The sequence below is a fragment of the Bufo bufo genome, chromosome 1 (assembly GCF_905171765.1).
Source record: "Bufo bufo chromosome 1, aBufBuf1.1, whole genome shotgun sequence".
Classification (NCBI taxonomy): Eukaryota; Metazoa; Chordata; class Amphibia; order Anura; family Bufonidae; genus Bufo; species Bufo bufo.
In genome coordinates this window covers 455,211,455-455,230,266 of record NC_053389.1, presented here as the reverse complement: position 1 = coordinate 455,230,266, position 18,812 = coordinate 455,211,455, and the positions used below count along the sequence as shown (strand labels likewise).

Below are 18,812 nucleotides of genomic sequence, written 5' to 3'. Positions count from 1 at the left end.
AACTTCTCTTGATTACATTATTTCTCAAAGCCAGGGGTTTCCATCTGTGATAATTAACCACTTTATCTCAGAATCCTATGTGGGTAAATCAGAGTCTAATTTTAACTTGTAAATGTATATACATTGATCTTTAATAATAAAAAAAGGTTACCAGCAGAAGCTATCAATTAAGTTCCCTCCCATATATGCATTTATCTTTTGGACATATAATGCAGACATCCAGATTAAATATTTCTGACAGATGTGATTCACAGGTAACATGTTCTACCCAAGTAATGGACAAATTTGGCCCTCAAGATCTACTTTGGGGTTCATGCTTATGACTGTATTACAGCTCTGTTTTGTACTGAGCCATAATAAGGCTGCCATAGAGGTGCATGCGGCATCCACTGTATATTGATTCATTTTTTTGGTTGCATTCATCTGGAAAAAAATTGTTCCATACACCATTGGACTCCGTATGTACAGAAGTACTTGTTGCCTAGAAGCTTCCAGGTGAAGAACATCTCCATACAATGAGTCAGTACTGCAGTAGATATAGACCTAGGTGACTATACCTTATGGATGAGTTGTAAAGGTATATTCACATGTAACAGTTGAGTTTTCACTTGTACAAACCTCAACTGCATTGAAAACCAAGGTTTTTAAGTAATTTTAACGACACCTCAACTTCTACATGTGAGGGAGACAAGTAGCTCTGCCCCTTCCACAGCACTTTCCCTATACTGGGGTGCAGAAGTGATGAAGTGATGTGCCTGTCCATAGACCTGACCAGAAACCTGATATTCTGATGTCAGATTTAGGATTTCTGAAAAGAGGTGCAACATGTGACTGGGTTCCAGAGTAGACAATCCACACAACTGCAAGACAATAAATATATTGGAATCTTTCTTCTGCAGGCTAGACGGGATTAATTAAGGTGGGTTGAAGGATCCCACTGGGTCCTTAAATCACCCTTTAAAAATGCAAATACAAAAGACTGATTGAATCTGGACTGTGTGAAAGTGGCCTAACATTTGAAGAAAGTGCCATTAGTCGAGCCTATAAACAACTCCTTTTTTTTGCATTTCTTTAGAATGTTCCATTTGCTTTTTCTTATTTTATGGTAATATAAATTTTGCTTCAAATTCAATTTAGGGCGACCTCCAGGCTGTGTGCGCCTACGTGTGTTTTATCTGCATGGCTGGTTTCAAGTACAAGCAAAGCAGGAGTGTTGTTAATTATAATGTAAGTATACACAAGACACTAAAAAAAGGATAAACTGTTATACTACAGAATGTTCTAAATTAAGAAATTACATCTATTGTATAAACTACAACTAACCTTAGTAATAAGAGCAATGATAATTCATCTGCCTTTACAAGTCTCATTAGAAGGATGAAATCTTTATTGAGTAAAGGGCCCTTTGCACGGGCCGAATTTCCACTAGATAAACGATAACGAGCGTTCATAGGAACGTTCATTAGCACTTGTCTGGCTGTGTAAAGGTGTCGCTGATTACCCAATAAATGAGCGAAACGCTCGTTCATTGGATAATTGTATCATTTATGTAGGCACCTAAATTGTTGTTTGCCGGCAGCAGCTCATGCTGTGTAAACATTGTCTGCTGCCGACAAACAGCGAGTCAGTATGGGGAAGAGTGATGGCATTAGCAGTCGCTCCTCCACTGACGAGCAGGTGCTTGTCTGGAAGGTAAAAAAAAAACTACAACCACCTCATATTATTCAAGTTGTCCCCAGATCAAAAACAGCATAAATCCTAACCAAAAGAAAGATCAATGGGACTATAACTATAAAATATGTAATAATCTGTATTCATCAAAATATATAATTTAAATACAAATGTAAGGAGAAAGAGGCACGATGGAAAATGATCCAGAAAAAATACATGGGGTACATAGATCAGATATAGCACTTATGTCACAGATGTAATATTGGGAAACAAGCCCCAAGCTCTTATATCAAGCTACATAATAAAGCCAAGTACATAGAAGATGTACCAAACCAAAAACCCTAATAACTGCACTCCACCAGGGGAGCAGAAAATACAAACCCCAGAAAAATATAACAGGCTAGATATATCAAGCACTCCACCAGAGCAACAGAAGATAGAGGCCCAAGGCAGTATATTAGACTAAATACAGTATATAAAGCTGAGTACATATAAGGACTTAATAATACCAAAGGCTGGATGCATGAATATTGCACAGAGCTATAGATACTCCACTGAATATATAGTGCTGAATACATACAAAATATACACTGCCTGTCCAAAAAAAGGTCACCTCCTCCCCAACCTTATGTGCCCACAAGTTAGAAACCCGTTTGAAATCTGGCTTTCAATGACCCGACACAGACTAGGTGACTTAACAAAGTTACAGACCCCTACCGACTTCTACGCTGCCCTTTCTGGAAGACCAGACCCTGGGAAGAACTTTATTCAAGGGAATGACTTCGAAAACGTCTGCAGACAGTTTAAGACCTCTAAGTATGTTCCATTACCAGATCCGACGTGGTTAGAAAACTTCACACTGCTGCCAACTCTGCCCCACAAGTGCACCACCCACATATATAGGCAAATACTCTGTGCAAGAGACTCCAATATGCCACCATGGGTGGCTGACTGGGAAAGAGAGCTACATCTAACGCTAGATGATAATAGCAAAAAGTGGGTCCAAAGATGCTCACACGGTTTCTCCAAATATATAAAAATACAAGAGAACTCTGTGAAGGTGGCGTTTAGATGGTATAGAACTCCCGAGTACCTTTATAAAAATCAATCTCCTCCCCACAGACCTTTGTTGGAGATGTAATGTCGCTACTGGGTCCATCTCCCACATCTGGTGGTTCTGCTCGGCCATTCGCCAATTTTGGGAAGGGGTAGAGCGAGTTATAAACAAGGTCTGCTCCACGACCCTGAAACTCACAGCCCAGTTAGTCCTACTCTGGCTGCCCACACCAAATTTTCGTCCAGGGAAGAACAATCTAACCACCCACTTACTTATGGCTGAAAAACTTCTAATTCCCTTGAAATGGAGATCGGTGGACCCACCGACCCTGGATATGTGGCACGACAGGGTTCACCAGATGTGTCAAATGGAGGAATTGATAGGCTGGACATACCACAGTAGAGACCGCTACCTGCTACTCTGGCAGCCCTGGCTGAACTACAGAGCAAGCCTCCCTGACCCTCTGTCCTCAGGAACCAGCTAGAGATATGCGTTGGAAGATATTTTTTAGGGTCTCCTAGATCTCCCCCCTCGCCTACCCCCGTTCACTCCCCCCTCCCTTCTCTCTTTCCCCCCCTTCTCTCCACCTCCCCCTCCCCCCCACCCTACGTTCCTCCTTAGGGGTACAGTGGTTATGAACCGTGCACTCCAGCGCTCCCTAGAACGTGCGCCGCTATGACCTAATTGAAATTTCCTGAACGGACTGTAGTTACTAAACCAGGGTGACACAACAACAGGGCTGTTAGTTTTAGTTAGTTGTTTATTCTTTTTCCTCTTTTGTGCATTCTTTGTCCTCAGTATGTTCACTCTGTAAGGTCATTCACCTGATGGGCCCCTGGGTCCTAGATGAGTGGTCATCCATCCTAGCCTGTATTGTTAGGCTATGCCTTCAAAGATATTCACTTTGATTTTTTATGATGTGACGCACTCAACATTGTAATTGTGCACTCAACTATGACCTATGTCTAATAAAAAAGAGATTTCAAACAAAAAAAAGTCGCCACCTGGATTTAACTAAGGCTACTTTCACACCTGCGTTAGGTGCGGATCCGTCTGGTATCTGCACAGACGGATCCGCACCTATAATGCAAACGCTTAGATCCGTTCAGAACGGATCCGTTTGCATTACCATGAACAAAAAAAATTATTTTTTTATTTTTTTTGTTCATGATAATGCAAACGGATCCGTTTTGACTTTACATTGAAAGTCAATGGGGGACGGATCCGTTTGAAAATTGAGCCATATTGTGTCAACTTCAAACGGATCCGTCCCCATTGACTTACATTGTAAGTCTGGACGGATCCGTTTGCCTCCGCACGGCCAGGCGGACACCCGAACGCTGCAAGCTGCGTTCAGGGGTCCGCCAGCGGAGCGGAGGACAAACGGTGCCAAACTGATGCATTCTGAGCGGATCCGCATCCACTCAGAATGCATTAGGGCTGGACGGATCCGTTCGGGGCCGCTTGTGAGCCCCTTCAAACGGAGCTCACAAGCGGACACCCGAACGCTAGTGTGAAAGTAGCCTAAGCAAATACTTATGAGCCTCCTATTGGATAATTACTGCATGGGAAATTATCTTTCAGCTCTCAACAAGTTATTTAACCCCAACTGGTGCAATGAGTTGCTTCTCATTTCTTAAACAACCATGTCGAAAGACACATCTCGTGGTCATGGAAAAGATGGTCAAATCATTGGCATGCATCAAGCAGATAAAACATCTAAGGATATTGCAGAAACTACTAAAATTGGGTTAAGAACTGTCCAACGCATTATTAAAAACTGACAGGATAGTGGGGACCCATCGAATTCGAGGAAGAAATGTGGTGGGAAAAAAATCCTGAATAATCGTGATCGGAGATCACTTAAACGTTTGGTGAAATCAAATCAAAGAAAAACAACAGTAGAATTAAGGACTATGTTTAATAGTGAAAGTAAGAGCATATCCACATGCACAGTGCGAAGGGAACTCAAGGGATTGGGACTGAACAGCTGTGTAGCAGTAAGAAAACCACTGATCAGTGAGGCAAACCAGAAAAAAAGGCTTCAATTTGCTAGGGAGCATAAAGATTGGACTCTGGAGCAATGGAAGAAGGTCATGTGGTCTGATGAGTCCAGATTTACCCTGTTCCAGAGTGATGGGTGCATCAGCGTAAGAAGAGAGGCAGATGAAGTGATGCACCCATCATGCTTTGTGCCTACTGTACAAGCCTGTGGGGGCAGTGCTATGATCTGGTGTTGCTGCAGTTGGTCAGGTCTAGGTTCAGCAACAGTATGCGCTCCGAGAATGAGGTCAGCTGACTACCTGAACATACGGAATGACCAGGTTATTCCATCAATGGATTTTTTCTTCCCTGATGGCACGGGCATATTCCAAGATGACAATGCCAGGATTCATCGGGCTCAAATTGTGAAAGAGTGGTTCAGGGAGACATCATTTTCACACATGGATTGGCCACCACAGTGTTCAGACCTTAACCCTATTAAGAATCTTTGGAATGTGCTGGAGAAGGCTTTGTGCAGCAGTCAGACTCTACCATCATCAATGCAAGATCTTGGTGAAATATTAATGCAATACTGGATGGAAATAAATCTTGTGACATTGCAGAAGCTTATCGAAACAATGCCACACGAATGCGTGCCGTAATCAAAGCTAAAGGCGGTCCAAAGAAATATTTTTGGTGGTGACTTTTTTTTTGGACGGGCAGTGTAGTTAGCCCTAGAGCAGAGTACATATAGTCCTGATCAAAAGTTTAAGACCACTTGAAAAATGGCAAAAAATCATATTTAGCATGGCTGGATCTTAACAAGGTTCCAAGTAGAGCTTCAAAATGCAACAAGAAGAAATGGGAGTGAGACAAAACATTTTTTGAGCATTCAATTTAATGAAAACAGCGAATAAACTGAAACAGGCTGTTTTTCAGCTGATCAAAAGTTTAGGACCACACCTCCAAAAAAACTAAACCCCCCCCCGTTTCCATGAGGTGAGTTGGAACATTTCTCCAAGTGGTGAAGACGGCCGCACGAAGGCCATCTACTGTCTGGAACTGTTGTCCATTTTTGTAAACTTCCCTTGCCATCCATCCCCAAAAGTTCTCAATTGGATTTAGATCAGGGGAACACAGGATGGGCCAAAAGAGTGATGTTATTCTCCTGGAAGAAGTCCCTAGTCCTGCGGGCATTGTGTACTGTAATGTTGTCCTGTTGAAAAACCCAGTCGTTACCACACAAACGAGGGTCCTCAGTAATGAGGAATGCTCTCTGCAACATCTGGACATAGCCAGCGGCCGTTTGACGCCCCTGCACTTCCTGAAGCTCCATTGTTCCACTGAAGGAACAATGGTGTGTAAAAAACATCTCAGGTGGGATCTGCTTGTCATGCCAGTAACGTTGGAAACCATCAGGACAATCAAGGTTACATTTTTTCTCATCAGAGAATAAAACTTTCTTCCACCTTTGAATGTCCCATGTTTGGTGCTCTCTTGCAAAGTCCAAACGAGCAGCTCTGTGGCGTTCAAGGAGATGAGGTCTTTGAAGAAGTTTTTTGTTTTTGAAGCCCTTCAGTCTCAGATGCCGTCTGATGGTTATGGGGCTGCAGTCAGCACCAGTAAGGGCCTTAATTTGGGTTGAGGATCGTCCAGTGTCTTGACGGACAGCCAATTGGATCCTCCGGCTCAGTGCTGATCAGTGCGATGGTGCGCTGTGAGAGACCCTGCTTATGCAGTTCAACAACCCGACCACGTTCAAAAAGGGAGAGTTTTTTTGCCTTTGCCATTACAACGTGTGACTACCTGACAGAAAATGACAATGAATCCACATCTTTGCGCAGATTTGGCCTTTTAAAGGCATGTGGTCCTAAAATTTGGATCAGCTGAAAAACAGCCTGTTTCAGTTTAATCGTTATTTTCAATTAATTGAATGCTCAAAAAATGTTTTGTCTCACTCTCATTTCTTCTTGTTGCATGTTGAAGCTCTACTTGGAACCTTGTTAAGATCCAACAATGTAAAATATGATTTTTTGCCATTTTTCAAGTGGTCTTAAAGTTTTTGATCAGGACTGTATGATGGCTTTATAATACCTGAGGCTGAGTACTTAAATATTGCACAAAGCTGCAGATACTGTACTTGACTTCTAGCTGGATATACAGTATAGTGCTGAATACATGGAAAATACACAGAGAACCCTAGGTGCTATATTTCACCAGAGCTGGTGCTGTGCTGAATACATATACAGTAGGGTCCATAAATATTGGGACACCAACACAATTGTAAAATTTTTGGCTCTATACACCACCACAATAGATTTGAAATGAAACGAACAAGATGTGCTTTAACTGCAGACTGTCAGCTTTAATTTGAGGGTATTTGCATCTAAATCAGGTGAACGATGTAGGAATTACAACAGTTTGCATATGTGCCTCCCACTTGTTAAGGGACCAAAAGTAATGGGACAATTGGCTTCTCAGCTGTTCCATGGCCAGGTGTGTGTTATTCCCTCGTTATCCCAATTACAGTGAGCAGATAAAAGGTCCAGAGTTGATTTCAAGTGTGCTATTTGCATTTGGAATATCAACTTGTACCAGAGTGATGGGAAGAGAAGAGTATGGAGAAGGTAAGGAACTGCTCATGATCCTAAGCATACCACCTCATCAGTGAAGCATGGTGGTGGTAGTGTCATGGCGTGGGCATGTATGGCTGCCAATGGAACTAGTTCTCTTGTATTTATTGATGATGTGACTGCTGAAAAAAGCAGCAGAATGAATTCTGAAGTGTTTCAGACAATATTATCTGCTCATATTCAGCCAAATGCTTCAGAACTCATTGGACGGCGCTTTAAAGTGCAGACGGACAATGACCCAAAGCATATTGCAAAAGCAACCAAAGAGTTTTTTAAGGGAAAGAAGTGCAATGTTCTGCAATGGCCAAGTCAATCACCTGATCTGAATCTGATTGAGCATGCATTTCACTTGCTGAAGACAAAACTGAAGGGAAAATGCCCCAAGAACAAGCAGGAACTGAAGACAGTTGCAGTAGAGGCCTGGCAGAGCATCCCCAGGGATGTAACCCAGCGTCTGGTGATGTCTATGCGTTCCAGACTTCAGGCTGTAATTGACTGCAAAGGATTTGCAAACAAGTATTAAAAAGTGAAAGTTTGATTTATGATTATTATTCTGTCCCATTACTTTTGGTCCCTTAACAAGTGGGAGGCACATATGCAAACTGTTGTAATTCCTACACGGTTCACCTCATTTGAATGTAAAAACCCTCAAATTAAAGCTGACAGTCTGCAGTTAAAGCACATATTGTTTGTTTTATTTCAAATCCATTGTGGTGGTGTATAGAGCCAAAAAAAATAGAATTGTGTCAATGTCCCAATATTTATGGACTTGACTGTAGATGATAAAATATAATGATCAAGTCAATAATTACACATGGCACACATATATACAGTACAGACCAAAAGTTTGGACACACCTTCTCATTCAAAGAGTTTTCTTTATTTTCATGACTATGAAGTAATCAAAACTATGAATTAACACATGTGGAATTATATTACAAACAAGTGTGAAACAACTGAAAATATGTCATATTCTAGGTTCTTTTGCTTTGATTACTGCTTTGCACACTCTTGGGATTCTCTTGATGAACTTCAAGAGGTAGTCCCCTGAAATGGTTAATCTACAATTTTCATAGTCATGAAAATAAAGAAAACTCTTTGAATGAGAAGGTGTGTCCAAACTTTTGGTCTGCACTGTACATGCAAAAAATGTCAAACTACTCAGGAGAAAGGCCATGTACAGCTATTGCAACCTACCCACAGACATTGCAAACGTGCAATATGCTGAAGTATCACCCCACACACTAACACCTCGACACGTGTTTCGCCTCTTAGGCTTCGTCAGGAGGTGAGTATAAAATTAAAATGGGGGTATATAAAGGGAGAGGATGCAGAGGGGCTAGATGAATAATAATAAGAATCACCTGAACCACATCATATGTAGCGCGGCTCTGTCATGGTGGATAAACTTCATCTTTCAGCGCTTCCCCGCGCTACCAATGTGCATGCACGGTGCACACAGCAACGTGTGATGGAGCGCATCCAGATGAAGTCATCCAGAGCATGTACCAGGGCGTGTCTTGATGTGATCATGTGATTGTAAGGTCATGTGATCTGCAATGAAGCACATACCCCACACTAAAATAGTCTAATATGGCTGTTGTGTATAGTCTAAATAGAATAACTGGCATATCAATTAAGAAAACTATACAAAATAAAAACCTATAGTTAATACAGATATACCAGCACAATTATGGATAAACAACATAAGTCAACATAATGATATAATCAAAATGTAAACTCCATGATTAAGCAGATCGTGATAAAAAGGTTTTATATTCAGGCTCAATAAGAGCAATATTAACCCATATATAAAAATAAAAAGTGACAATGAATATAATAAAAATATATACAGTATATAATTCATATGATGTGTAACACCATGTGAAACCAGCTCCAACGTGACACGTGCAGCAAGTGATGGATTACAATTAAATTATTAAAATATAATTCATATGTTGTTTGTACTATGTGAGACATATTGTCAGGTACAGTACACAAAAATAAAGTGACAAATGTGCTAAATCATCACAAAATAAAAAATAATAAAAATTATAAATGCAAAATAATAATGAAAAGAAAAAATTGTGAACGAAAATACACAAATAATTTATAAGAAGTGAAAATATATGGGAGTGAGGTCCACCCATCCGGAAACCAGATGGATGAAGCGCACTCCCACATACTTCATACGTGCATTATCAGGAGAATCACAGAGTAATAGACCCCATTGTTATCTATTAATCTCACATCATAGATACACATTTTCTTTATTTTTCTTTCTTTCATGTTGTGTTTTTCTTCTTTTTCTTCTTTTTCTTTCAATACTTGTAATCTTTAACTATAGAACCCACACACCTCATCCACCATAGGTATACAAACATAGAGAAATCTATATGGAATCAAAAAAATCAAATCAATCAAAGAAGACAAAAATTACACAAAATAAAAATAAATACATTATATACCCCACATGTTAAAATTCACGCTTTTACAGGAAAGGTTTGAAGCTACTAAATTCATTAAGGCCCCTTGGACTTACTGTATCCAACAGTACCAACAATGCTCGCTTAATGTCACCACCCCTAGATCCAAGTCTTATCCTGTCTATACCCCTCACTTTTAAACTTCTTGGGTTATGGTACTTATGAAAATGACGAGGGATAGATTGCAGGCCATCAACATCTTTTTCAGAGACATCAAAGGAAGCTTGGATTTTATTAATGTGTTCTAAGACATGTACTTTTAAGCGGTCTTTTAGTCATCCCAATATATATATATATACACTAGCAAAAGGACCCGGCTTCACTCGGGTATATTTAATCTATTTCATTTAATGTTTGTGTGTGTCGTTAAAAGATATCGACACTATCCACTATAACAGTGACATCTACAGCACCCCGCCCCTTTACAGTGACTTCCACAGCGGCCTCCCCTTAACACTGACCCCCCTCCACAGTGCCCCGTCCCTTAAAATTGGACCTCCACAGCAGCCCACCCCCTTAACTTTAACCTTTACAGCAGCCTTCCCCTTTAACAGTGACTTTCACAGCATACAACCCCCTTGACAGTGACCTCCACAGGGGCCTGCCCCTTTAACAGTGGCCTCTACAGCAATCTGCCCCTTAACACTGACCTCCATAGCGGACCATTCCCTTAACTGTGACCTCCACAGCAGCCTGCCCCTAGGGTGGCCAGAGGTTCAGTTTTAGGCCGGACAGACCGGCTTTCAGACTCCCTGTCCTCTGTCCGGCGCAGGGCCTGGATGGACACAGGGATGTCCTTTTGAACAGCTCGCTCTCATAAAGCAGCACTGTGCTGTCTGAGCGTGATCTGCAGGGAGAAAGTCACCCTCCCTCCCACCCCTGCAGCTGACAGAAGCAGATTTTTAACCTCATTTTCTCAATCCCTGTCGGCTGAGGAGTGGGAGTGGGCGTGGCCTAACCAGATTGGGGCGTGGCCTAATACATAGTAATAATTACAAAAATAGTTATTACTTTACATTCCCCATATGTCTACTTCATGTTTGGATCATTTTGGGAATGACATTTTATTTTTTGGGGATGTTACAAGGCTTAGAAGTTTAGAAGCAAATCTTGAATTGTCAAATCATGTGTCATCGCTCCTGATGACACATGACATATTCTAGTCATGTAGAAACGCGTTAAGCGATCTGATGTGCTACATATCGCTCACTAGGCAGGGCAGCGTTTAAGGTTGTACTAATACCCACATCAGCTGTTCAGACTCTGCAGACGATCCACTCTATGGCTCATTACAAGTAGCATAGGGATAGCGGCACTTGAGCTTGGTTGCTACAGACTACACCTATATCAGTGTGAGAATATACTAAGTGTTAGCAAGCAACAGGCTACTATTCAGGCTATCAGAGTGGTGGATGGTTAATTATCCAATCCCTCTCCACATCTCTGATCTCCTGTATGCCTGATTTTATATAAATTTTCTACACACCCACTTTTTCAATTGATTCTAATAAAATCTTTATTATTTTCACTTTTAACGTTCGTTCAGGCTGAGACGTATAATATATATACAGAACGTGTACCATCATATTAACCCCTCACTGTGATTTCATGTGATAAGTTTATAGAGCCGGTCGATACGGACGCGACGATACCTAATATGTAAACTTTTTTTTCATTTTTTTTAACTTTATTTGGGGAAAATGACATTTTTGTTTATTTGTACTTGAAACTTTTATTTTTTTGGGGGGAAAACTTTATTTTTTCTTTTTTTTTTACTTTTTTTTTTGTCCCACATTGGGACTTCAACTTTTGGGGGTCTAATCCTTTACAATGCATTCCAATACTTCTGTATTGGAATCCATTGGCTGTATTACTCATACAGCTTCCGGCCTGTGAGATCCAGGGGAATCATACACACACACACACACACATACACTCAGCTTTATATATTAGATGAAAGGGGCAGGTGATAAGATATATCACGGCTTCCGTGTTACAAGTAATATTGAGTACAATTGCAGGGGCGTAGATAAGGGGGGGATAGGGGGGTTCAAACCCCCTTCCCCAGAGTGTCTGTCCTCCTAACTAGTGATGTCCGGTTCATGAACGAATCGTTCATTCGCATCGATTCAGTTCACTGAACCGGAGGACTGGAGTCCATTCATCTGACTGAGCTGATCCGTTTGAAACAGCTCAGTCACATAGCACACAGACAATAGCCGAGACGCCGTCGCTGGCAGCAGGGAGGGACTCGGGAGGAGCGTAATATGATCCTAGAGTGGAAGCTGCTTCTGCCAGCCCCTCCCCTCCCCGCCCACCAACCAATCAGAGCTGAGGCAAGGCAAGCACTAGCAGCTCTGAGTCGTCTGAGTCACACAAGTAAGTACAGGGAGTCTAAGAATAGAAATGAATCGAATGAGTCTCAGGTTAAAAGAATCTAAAGATCCGACTTAGTGACTCATTCGATTCTTTGAGTTAAAAGAACCCTGAGTCAGAGTCACCAGAACAGTTTACACTGAGGCTGTCCTGTCAGACTGTTGTCACTGTGGGTAACAATGCACACCACAGTGACAGCTCCTGAGTCCTCCTGTCCGGCGTCCGCTTCCCTTGAATCCCTTCACTATCACTATAATCACTCTTCCTGACTCACTCAGTCAGAGCTCAGAAATAGAATATACCAACAGCCGACTGAGTCAGCAAGTGAATCTAATAGATAGCATCCGCGCATGCGCAACACCTAGAGTCTTCGGTTCACTTGCGAGTCAGCTCAGCAGTCAGTAGACTCAGCAAGTGAACCGCCTCCGTGACTCCGTCTCCCGGCGGCCGGCCACCTAACGTCACTCACTCAAACGTCACGCGCCTGCTCCGCCTTCATTAATAAAGTGGGGGGAGCATGCGCCTGCTGCGTGACGTAGTGAGTGACGTCACGTTACGCTGCCGCCGGCCGCCTAGTTTTAGTGTTTGAAGAGCAGGAGCCATCCTGGAGCCTATCTGGAGTCCTGACAGTCCCAGTCCCAGTAAGTTAGTAGTGATAGATTATTAGATAGTAGTAGTACATATACTTTACAAGTAGCTCACTTAGTCACTTACATAAGGAACGGCGGGTCCTTCTTACAATAGGGACACTGTCAGGGACACTGTTATGGAGGGGGGGGGGGATATCTGTGGATGTGGATGATGACTCTTATAATTTGAGAAAGCTGAACCCTCCCCAGGAAAAAAAAATTATCTACGGCCCTGTACAATTGTATATTCTTTTTCTTTGGAGGAATCCCAAAAAGTGGTGGAACGAATCATATATTTGCAGGCCGCACATTATCCACTTGAGAAAGATCCCCATTTAAGACCCCTACTGCCAAAAAGCCCTCTCGCTGTATCCACTGTATAGTGGCTACTTGTCAATAGATCACGCAGATTTTGTGATTTATTCTAAGTAATTTGGGGCTAAGATGGCAGAGTCATAGAAAGATCTCTATCCATTTGAAGTACTGCCCAATGCTTATGGAGGATATTCTGAATATTGAAACATAGAATGTGTCGGCAGATAAGAACCATTTGGCCCATCTAGTCTGCCCAATATACTGAATACTATGAATAGCCCCTGGCCCTATCTTATATGAATGATGGCCTTATGCCTATCCCATGCATGCTTAAACTCCTTCACTGTATTTGCAGCTACCACTTCTGCAGGAAGGCTATTCCATGCATCCACTACTCTCTCAGTAAAGTAATACTTCCTGATATTACTTTAAAACCTTTGCCCCTCTAATTTAAAATGATGTCCTCTTGTAGAAGTTTTTCTCCTTTAAATATTCTCTCCTCTTTTACCTTGTTGATTCCCTTTATGTATTTAAAAGTTTCTATCATATCCCCTCTGTCTCGTCTTTCTTCCAAGCTATACATGTTCCTGCAATCCATGTACTGGTTTAGTAGCTCTTCTCTGAACTGTCTCCAAAGTATCAATATCCTTCTGGAGATATGGTCTCCAGTACTGCACACAATACTCCAAATGAGGTCTCACTGGTGCTCTGTAGAGCAGCATGAGCACCTCCCTCTTTCTACTGCTAATGCCTCTCCCTATACACCCAAGCATTCTGCTAGCATTTCCTGCTGCTCTATGACATTTTCTGCCTACCTTTAAGTCTTCTGAAATAATGACCCCTAAATCCATTTCCTCAGATACTGAGGTTAGGACTGTATCACTGATTTTATATTCTGCTCTTGGGTTTTTACGCCCCAGGTGCATTATCTTGCACTTATCAACATTACATTTTAGTTGCAATTTCGCTGATAAAGATATTAAACAATATGGGTCCCAGAACAGATTCCTGATTTACCCCACTGGTAACAAGACCATGGTCTGAATATACTCCATTGACTACAACCCTCTGTTGTCTGTCCCTCAGCCACTGTCTAATCCATTCAACAATATGGGAGTCCAAGCACAAAGACTGCAATTTATTGATAAGCCTTCTATGTGGGACAGTATCAAAAGCCTTACTAAAGTCTAGATAAGCGATGTCTACTGCACCGCCGCCATCTATTATTTTACTCACCCAATCAAAAAAATCTATAAGATTATTTTGACATGATCTCCCTGAAGTAAACCCATGCTGTTTTTCATCTTTCATTCCATGGGATTTTAGATGTTCCACAATCCTCTCCTTAAGTATGGTTTCCATTAATTTCCCCAATATTGATGTCAGGCTTACTGGCCTATAGTTGCCTGATTCCTTCCTACTACCTTTCTTGTGAATGGGCACAACTTTTGCTAATTTCCAATCTTCTGGGACGACTCCTGTTACCAGTGATTGGTTAAATAAATCTGTTAATGGCTTTGCTAGTTCACTGCTAAGCTCTTTTAATAGCTTTGGGTGTATCCCATCAGGCCCCTGTGACTTTTTTGTATCAATTTTAGACAGCTGACTTAGAACTTCTTCCTCTGTAAAGACACATGCATCAAAAGATTCATTAGTCTTCCTTCCAAACTGAGGTCCTTTTACTGCATTTTTCTTTGTAAAAACTGAACAGAAGTATTCATTGAGGCAGTCAGCTAGTTCTTTATCTTCTTCCATATATCTTCCTTTTTTTGTTTTTTATTTGGTAATTCCTTGTTTTAGTTTCCATTTTCATTTACGTATATGAAGAATGTCTTATCGCCTTTTTTCACTGACTGAGCTAATTTCTCTTCTGCCTGTGCTTTAGAAGCTCTTATAACTTGCTTGGCCTCTCTCTGCATAATCTTATAAATTTGCCTGTCATCCTCGTTTAGTTTTTTTTATAATTACTAAATGCTGTCTTTTGGCTTTTAATGATTTTGGCCACTTCTGCTGAGTACCACAGTGGTCTCTTCCTTTTTTTGCTTTTACTGACAAGCCTAATGCAATTATCTGTTGCCTTCAATAGTGCCAATTTTAAGTAGTCCCATTTCTCCTGGACTCCATTGAAACTGTTACAATCTGTTAGGGACTCGTATACCACTAATCTAATTTTAGAAAAGTCAGTTTTTCTAAAATCTAAAACTTTTGTTTTTGTGTGGTGTGACTCAGTCACTGTACTTATAATAAACCACACTGACTAGTGATCACTAGATCCCAAGCTTTCCCCTACAGTAATATCAGATACCAAATTCCCATTTGCGAATACTAAATGTAAAATGGCCTCCTTCCGGGTTTGCTCCTCAATTACTTGCTGTAGAGATAATCCCAGTAGGGAGTTTAGAATATCTGTACTCCTGGCAGAGCTAGCTATTTTTGTTTTCCAGTTTACATCAGGAAGATTAAAGTCTCCCATAATGATAACTTCCCCTTTCAATGTCATTTTAGCTATTTCCTCAACTAGTAGATCATCTAATTCTTTGACTTGGCCAGGTGGTCTATATATCACACCTACACGAGTTACCTTATGATTATCAAGCTGCAACGTAACCCAAACTGACTCTAAATTGGTCTTGCTAACTTGTATTAAATTAGATTTTATGCTATCTTTCACATACAGGGCCACCCCTCCCCATTTCTTGTACACCACTTACTATTAAAGGGAGTGATAAATCTTACTGTAGAATCATAAATCTTTCTTTGTCTTCTTTTGTTAACCAAAAGCATATCCCTAGATGATTTTCTTGCTCTCTCATATCCTTCCTGTATTGTTTTCAAATAGTAGCCTCTTTCAAGAAACCGTTTTGTTAAATGGGAGGATTGTTGTTCAAACAGATGCGTCTCATTCTCTGAAATTGACCCACAGGAATCGCCTGAATCACCTTTGGATAATGAAACGATATGCATGTAAGAGGGAGTTGACAGTTGTATAAACATCTGTTACTATGGCCCCATTAGGTTTCTTCCTAATCAAGATGTCCAAAAACTCTACCTCTACCAAACTAAATTTCCAGGTCAGCTTCATGGTCAGCTCCTGAGGAAATCTTCCAAAAGTGATTCCGAACCTTGCCAAGTAAAAAACACGTCGTCTATATACCTCAACCAGAGGAGCATGGCATCATATCCAGGAGTATTATAAACTATCTCTCTCTCCCACAGCCCCAGGAACAAATTTGCATATGAGGGCGCACAAGACGCCCCCATTGCAGTTCCCTGGAGCTGTAGGAAGAAACGATCTTTGAACATAATATAATTGTGTGTTAACATAAACTCCAACAATATCAAAATCAACTCAATCAATTCGCTGTCAAGATCAGTCATTGACACAAATACCTCGACGCCCGTACTCCCTGGTCGTGGCATATAGACGTGTATAAGGACTCGACATCACAAATAACTAAATATGATCCTTCTTCCAAATGGATATCATTCATGCGTCTCAAAATATCTGTTGTGTCTTTCACAAATTAAGGAAGTGTTTCAGCACATTTTTGAAGAAGATAAAGTCGATGAATATCCCAATGTTCGTACATAAACCACTAATCCCCGAGACAATAGGAAGTCCCAGGAGGATTGGTGGAGTTTTTATGAATTTTGGGAAGAAGATACAATGTAGGTCTGACTGGACAGTCAACAGTCAGCCCCTCCATCATCTTCAGGTTTATAGTGTAATATCAATTCCAATTCACATTTAAACCGATCTGTGGGGTCCTTATTTAACTTCCTATAGCAAACAGTGTTATTTAGCTGTTTATGGCTTCCCTTTCATACATCTGCAAAGGCCAGATCACAACGTTGCAGGTTTTATTACAACATCTCTTAGATTTTTTTTATTCCATCACAGCTTGTCTCTATGATCTAGTCAAGTTATCTCTTTTTTTGTTCGGAACTATCTTTTTAAGGTCTTGTTTAACTAACTTGACAAAAATGTCCACTGCAGGACATAATGACTTGGGGGGAACCATTGTGATCGCCGGTGCAGGTGCACAGGATATTTACCACAATCAGAATCCCGTTGTTCAGCCAACGTCTCCAAATCACGTACAGCTTGTTGTTCAATAGCGGATGATAAGGGGAATGTCTCCTGTCCTCTATTAAAGTGTTTCTTAAGTATTAACCTACGTTAAAACAACTCAAGAACTTTTACTACCTCAAATGAATCAAATTTGCCTGTAGGGAAAAAGGACAATCCTTTTTGTAAGACCTGCTGTTGGGGGATAGTTAAACTAGTTGATGATAAATTAATTACCTTTAGGTCTTGAGTCTCTCCTCCTTGCTGTTTATACTTCTGTATTTTCTTTTCTGAACTAGAGTACGTAGATTGTAGTTTTGTTTGTCTGAATCTGGGCCTCGTCCAGACTCCAGGCATCCGCCTAAAAAAGAGGCTCCACATTCTTCCTCTGATGTAAGGGAGGTAATTGATTAAAAGCGTGATCTTATGTTACTCCTTTGCCACTTGAATACCTTGTTCTGTTGATAATAACTCAAATCCCTCTGAAATTTGCTGGATTTGATTGCTTGTATATCTTTTTCCTACTTCGTCAAATCCTCCTCTAAGGTCTTATCGAAGGTTACAATCTCCTCCTTTGATAGTAATTGTATCTTTTCTTTAAATTATCAATATCTTTCTCCACACTTTCCAAGGTCTTCCGATCTGCTCCAATTAATAACTCAATCAGAGTTTGTGAGCATTTAGTAAGTGTATCCTCCCATTTCCCCATAAACAGGGGATCTTCCACTTCCACAAACCACGTGGAATGATGTTTTTTGTGTAAATTATTTTCAAGTGCAGCTTTGTTCCACCACAGTTTGGTACGTCTCCTCAGAGAGTCCTGAATTTTTTGCTTCAACTCTTTGATGTCTCGTTTTTCTGTATCGGGTGACACTTTTTCTCCAAAAACAGATCCCAATTGTGTTAACTAGAGTAGAGAGGACACCTGGATGTTTGGGTTCGAAGGGTTCGGCCGAACTTCACAAAAAAGTTTGAGTTCGGGACCCGTCTTTGACCCGAACTTGACCCCGAACCCGAACGCGAACCCTATTGAAGTCAATGGGGACCCGAACTTTTGAGCACTAAAATGGCTGTAAAAATGTCATGGAAAGGGCTAGAGGGCAAATGGCATCAAAATGTGGATGAGAGCATGGCAAGTGCTCTGCAAACAAATGTGGATAAGGAAATGACTTTAAATAACATAAAATGCGTAAAAATAAAATAATAATAATCTTGATCTAGGAGGAAGAGGTCCATATGGAGTAGGAGGTTGAGGAGGCGGTGGATGTGGCGCTGTAGATGGAAGCGGCGGTGGAGGAGGAGGAGGTAGCCTACACTGTTTTTTGGTTTTACATTTTTTTATAATTTTTTAAATTAGGGTACACCCAAAAACATTAGGAAATATAACCTGTGATAACCCCCTCCAGTCGTGCTAAACACACGTTCAGACAATACACTGGCTGCAGGGCAGGCCAGCAGCTCCAAGGTGTAAAGGGCAAGCTCAGGCCATGTGCCCAATTTGGAGACCCAGAAGTTGAAGGGGGCAGACCCATCATTCAGTACGTGTAGGCATGTGCACATATACTGCTCCACCATGTCGCACGTCCCCGTAAT

The 18,812-nt window shown here is 41.1% G+C and overlaps 1 protein-coding gene across 1 annotated transcript in view; it reads left to right on the top strand.

Annotated features, from left to right (window-relative positions):
- LOC120982817 (ankyrin-3-like) overlaps nucleotides 1-18,812 on the top strand; it is a 279,530-nt gene that overhangs the window by 64,932 nt on the left and 195,786 nt on the right. Inside the window, exon 8 of the mRNA XM_040413026.1 lies at nucleotides 1,138-1,227. Within this exon, the coding sequence (XP_040268960.1) occupies nucleotides 1,138-1,227 (90 nt within the window). The remainder of the gene's footprint in view (nucleotides 1-1,137; nucleotides 1,228-18,812) is intronic.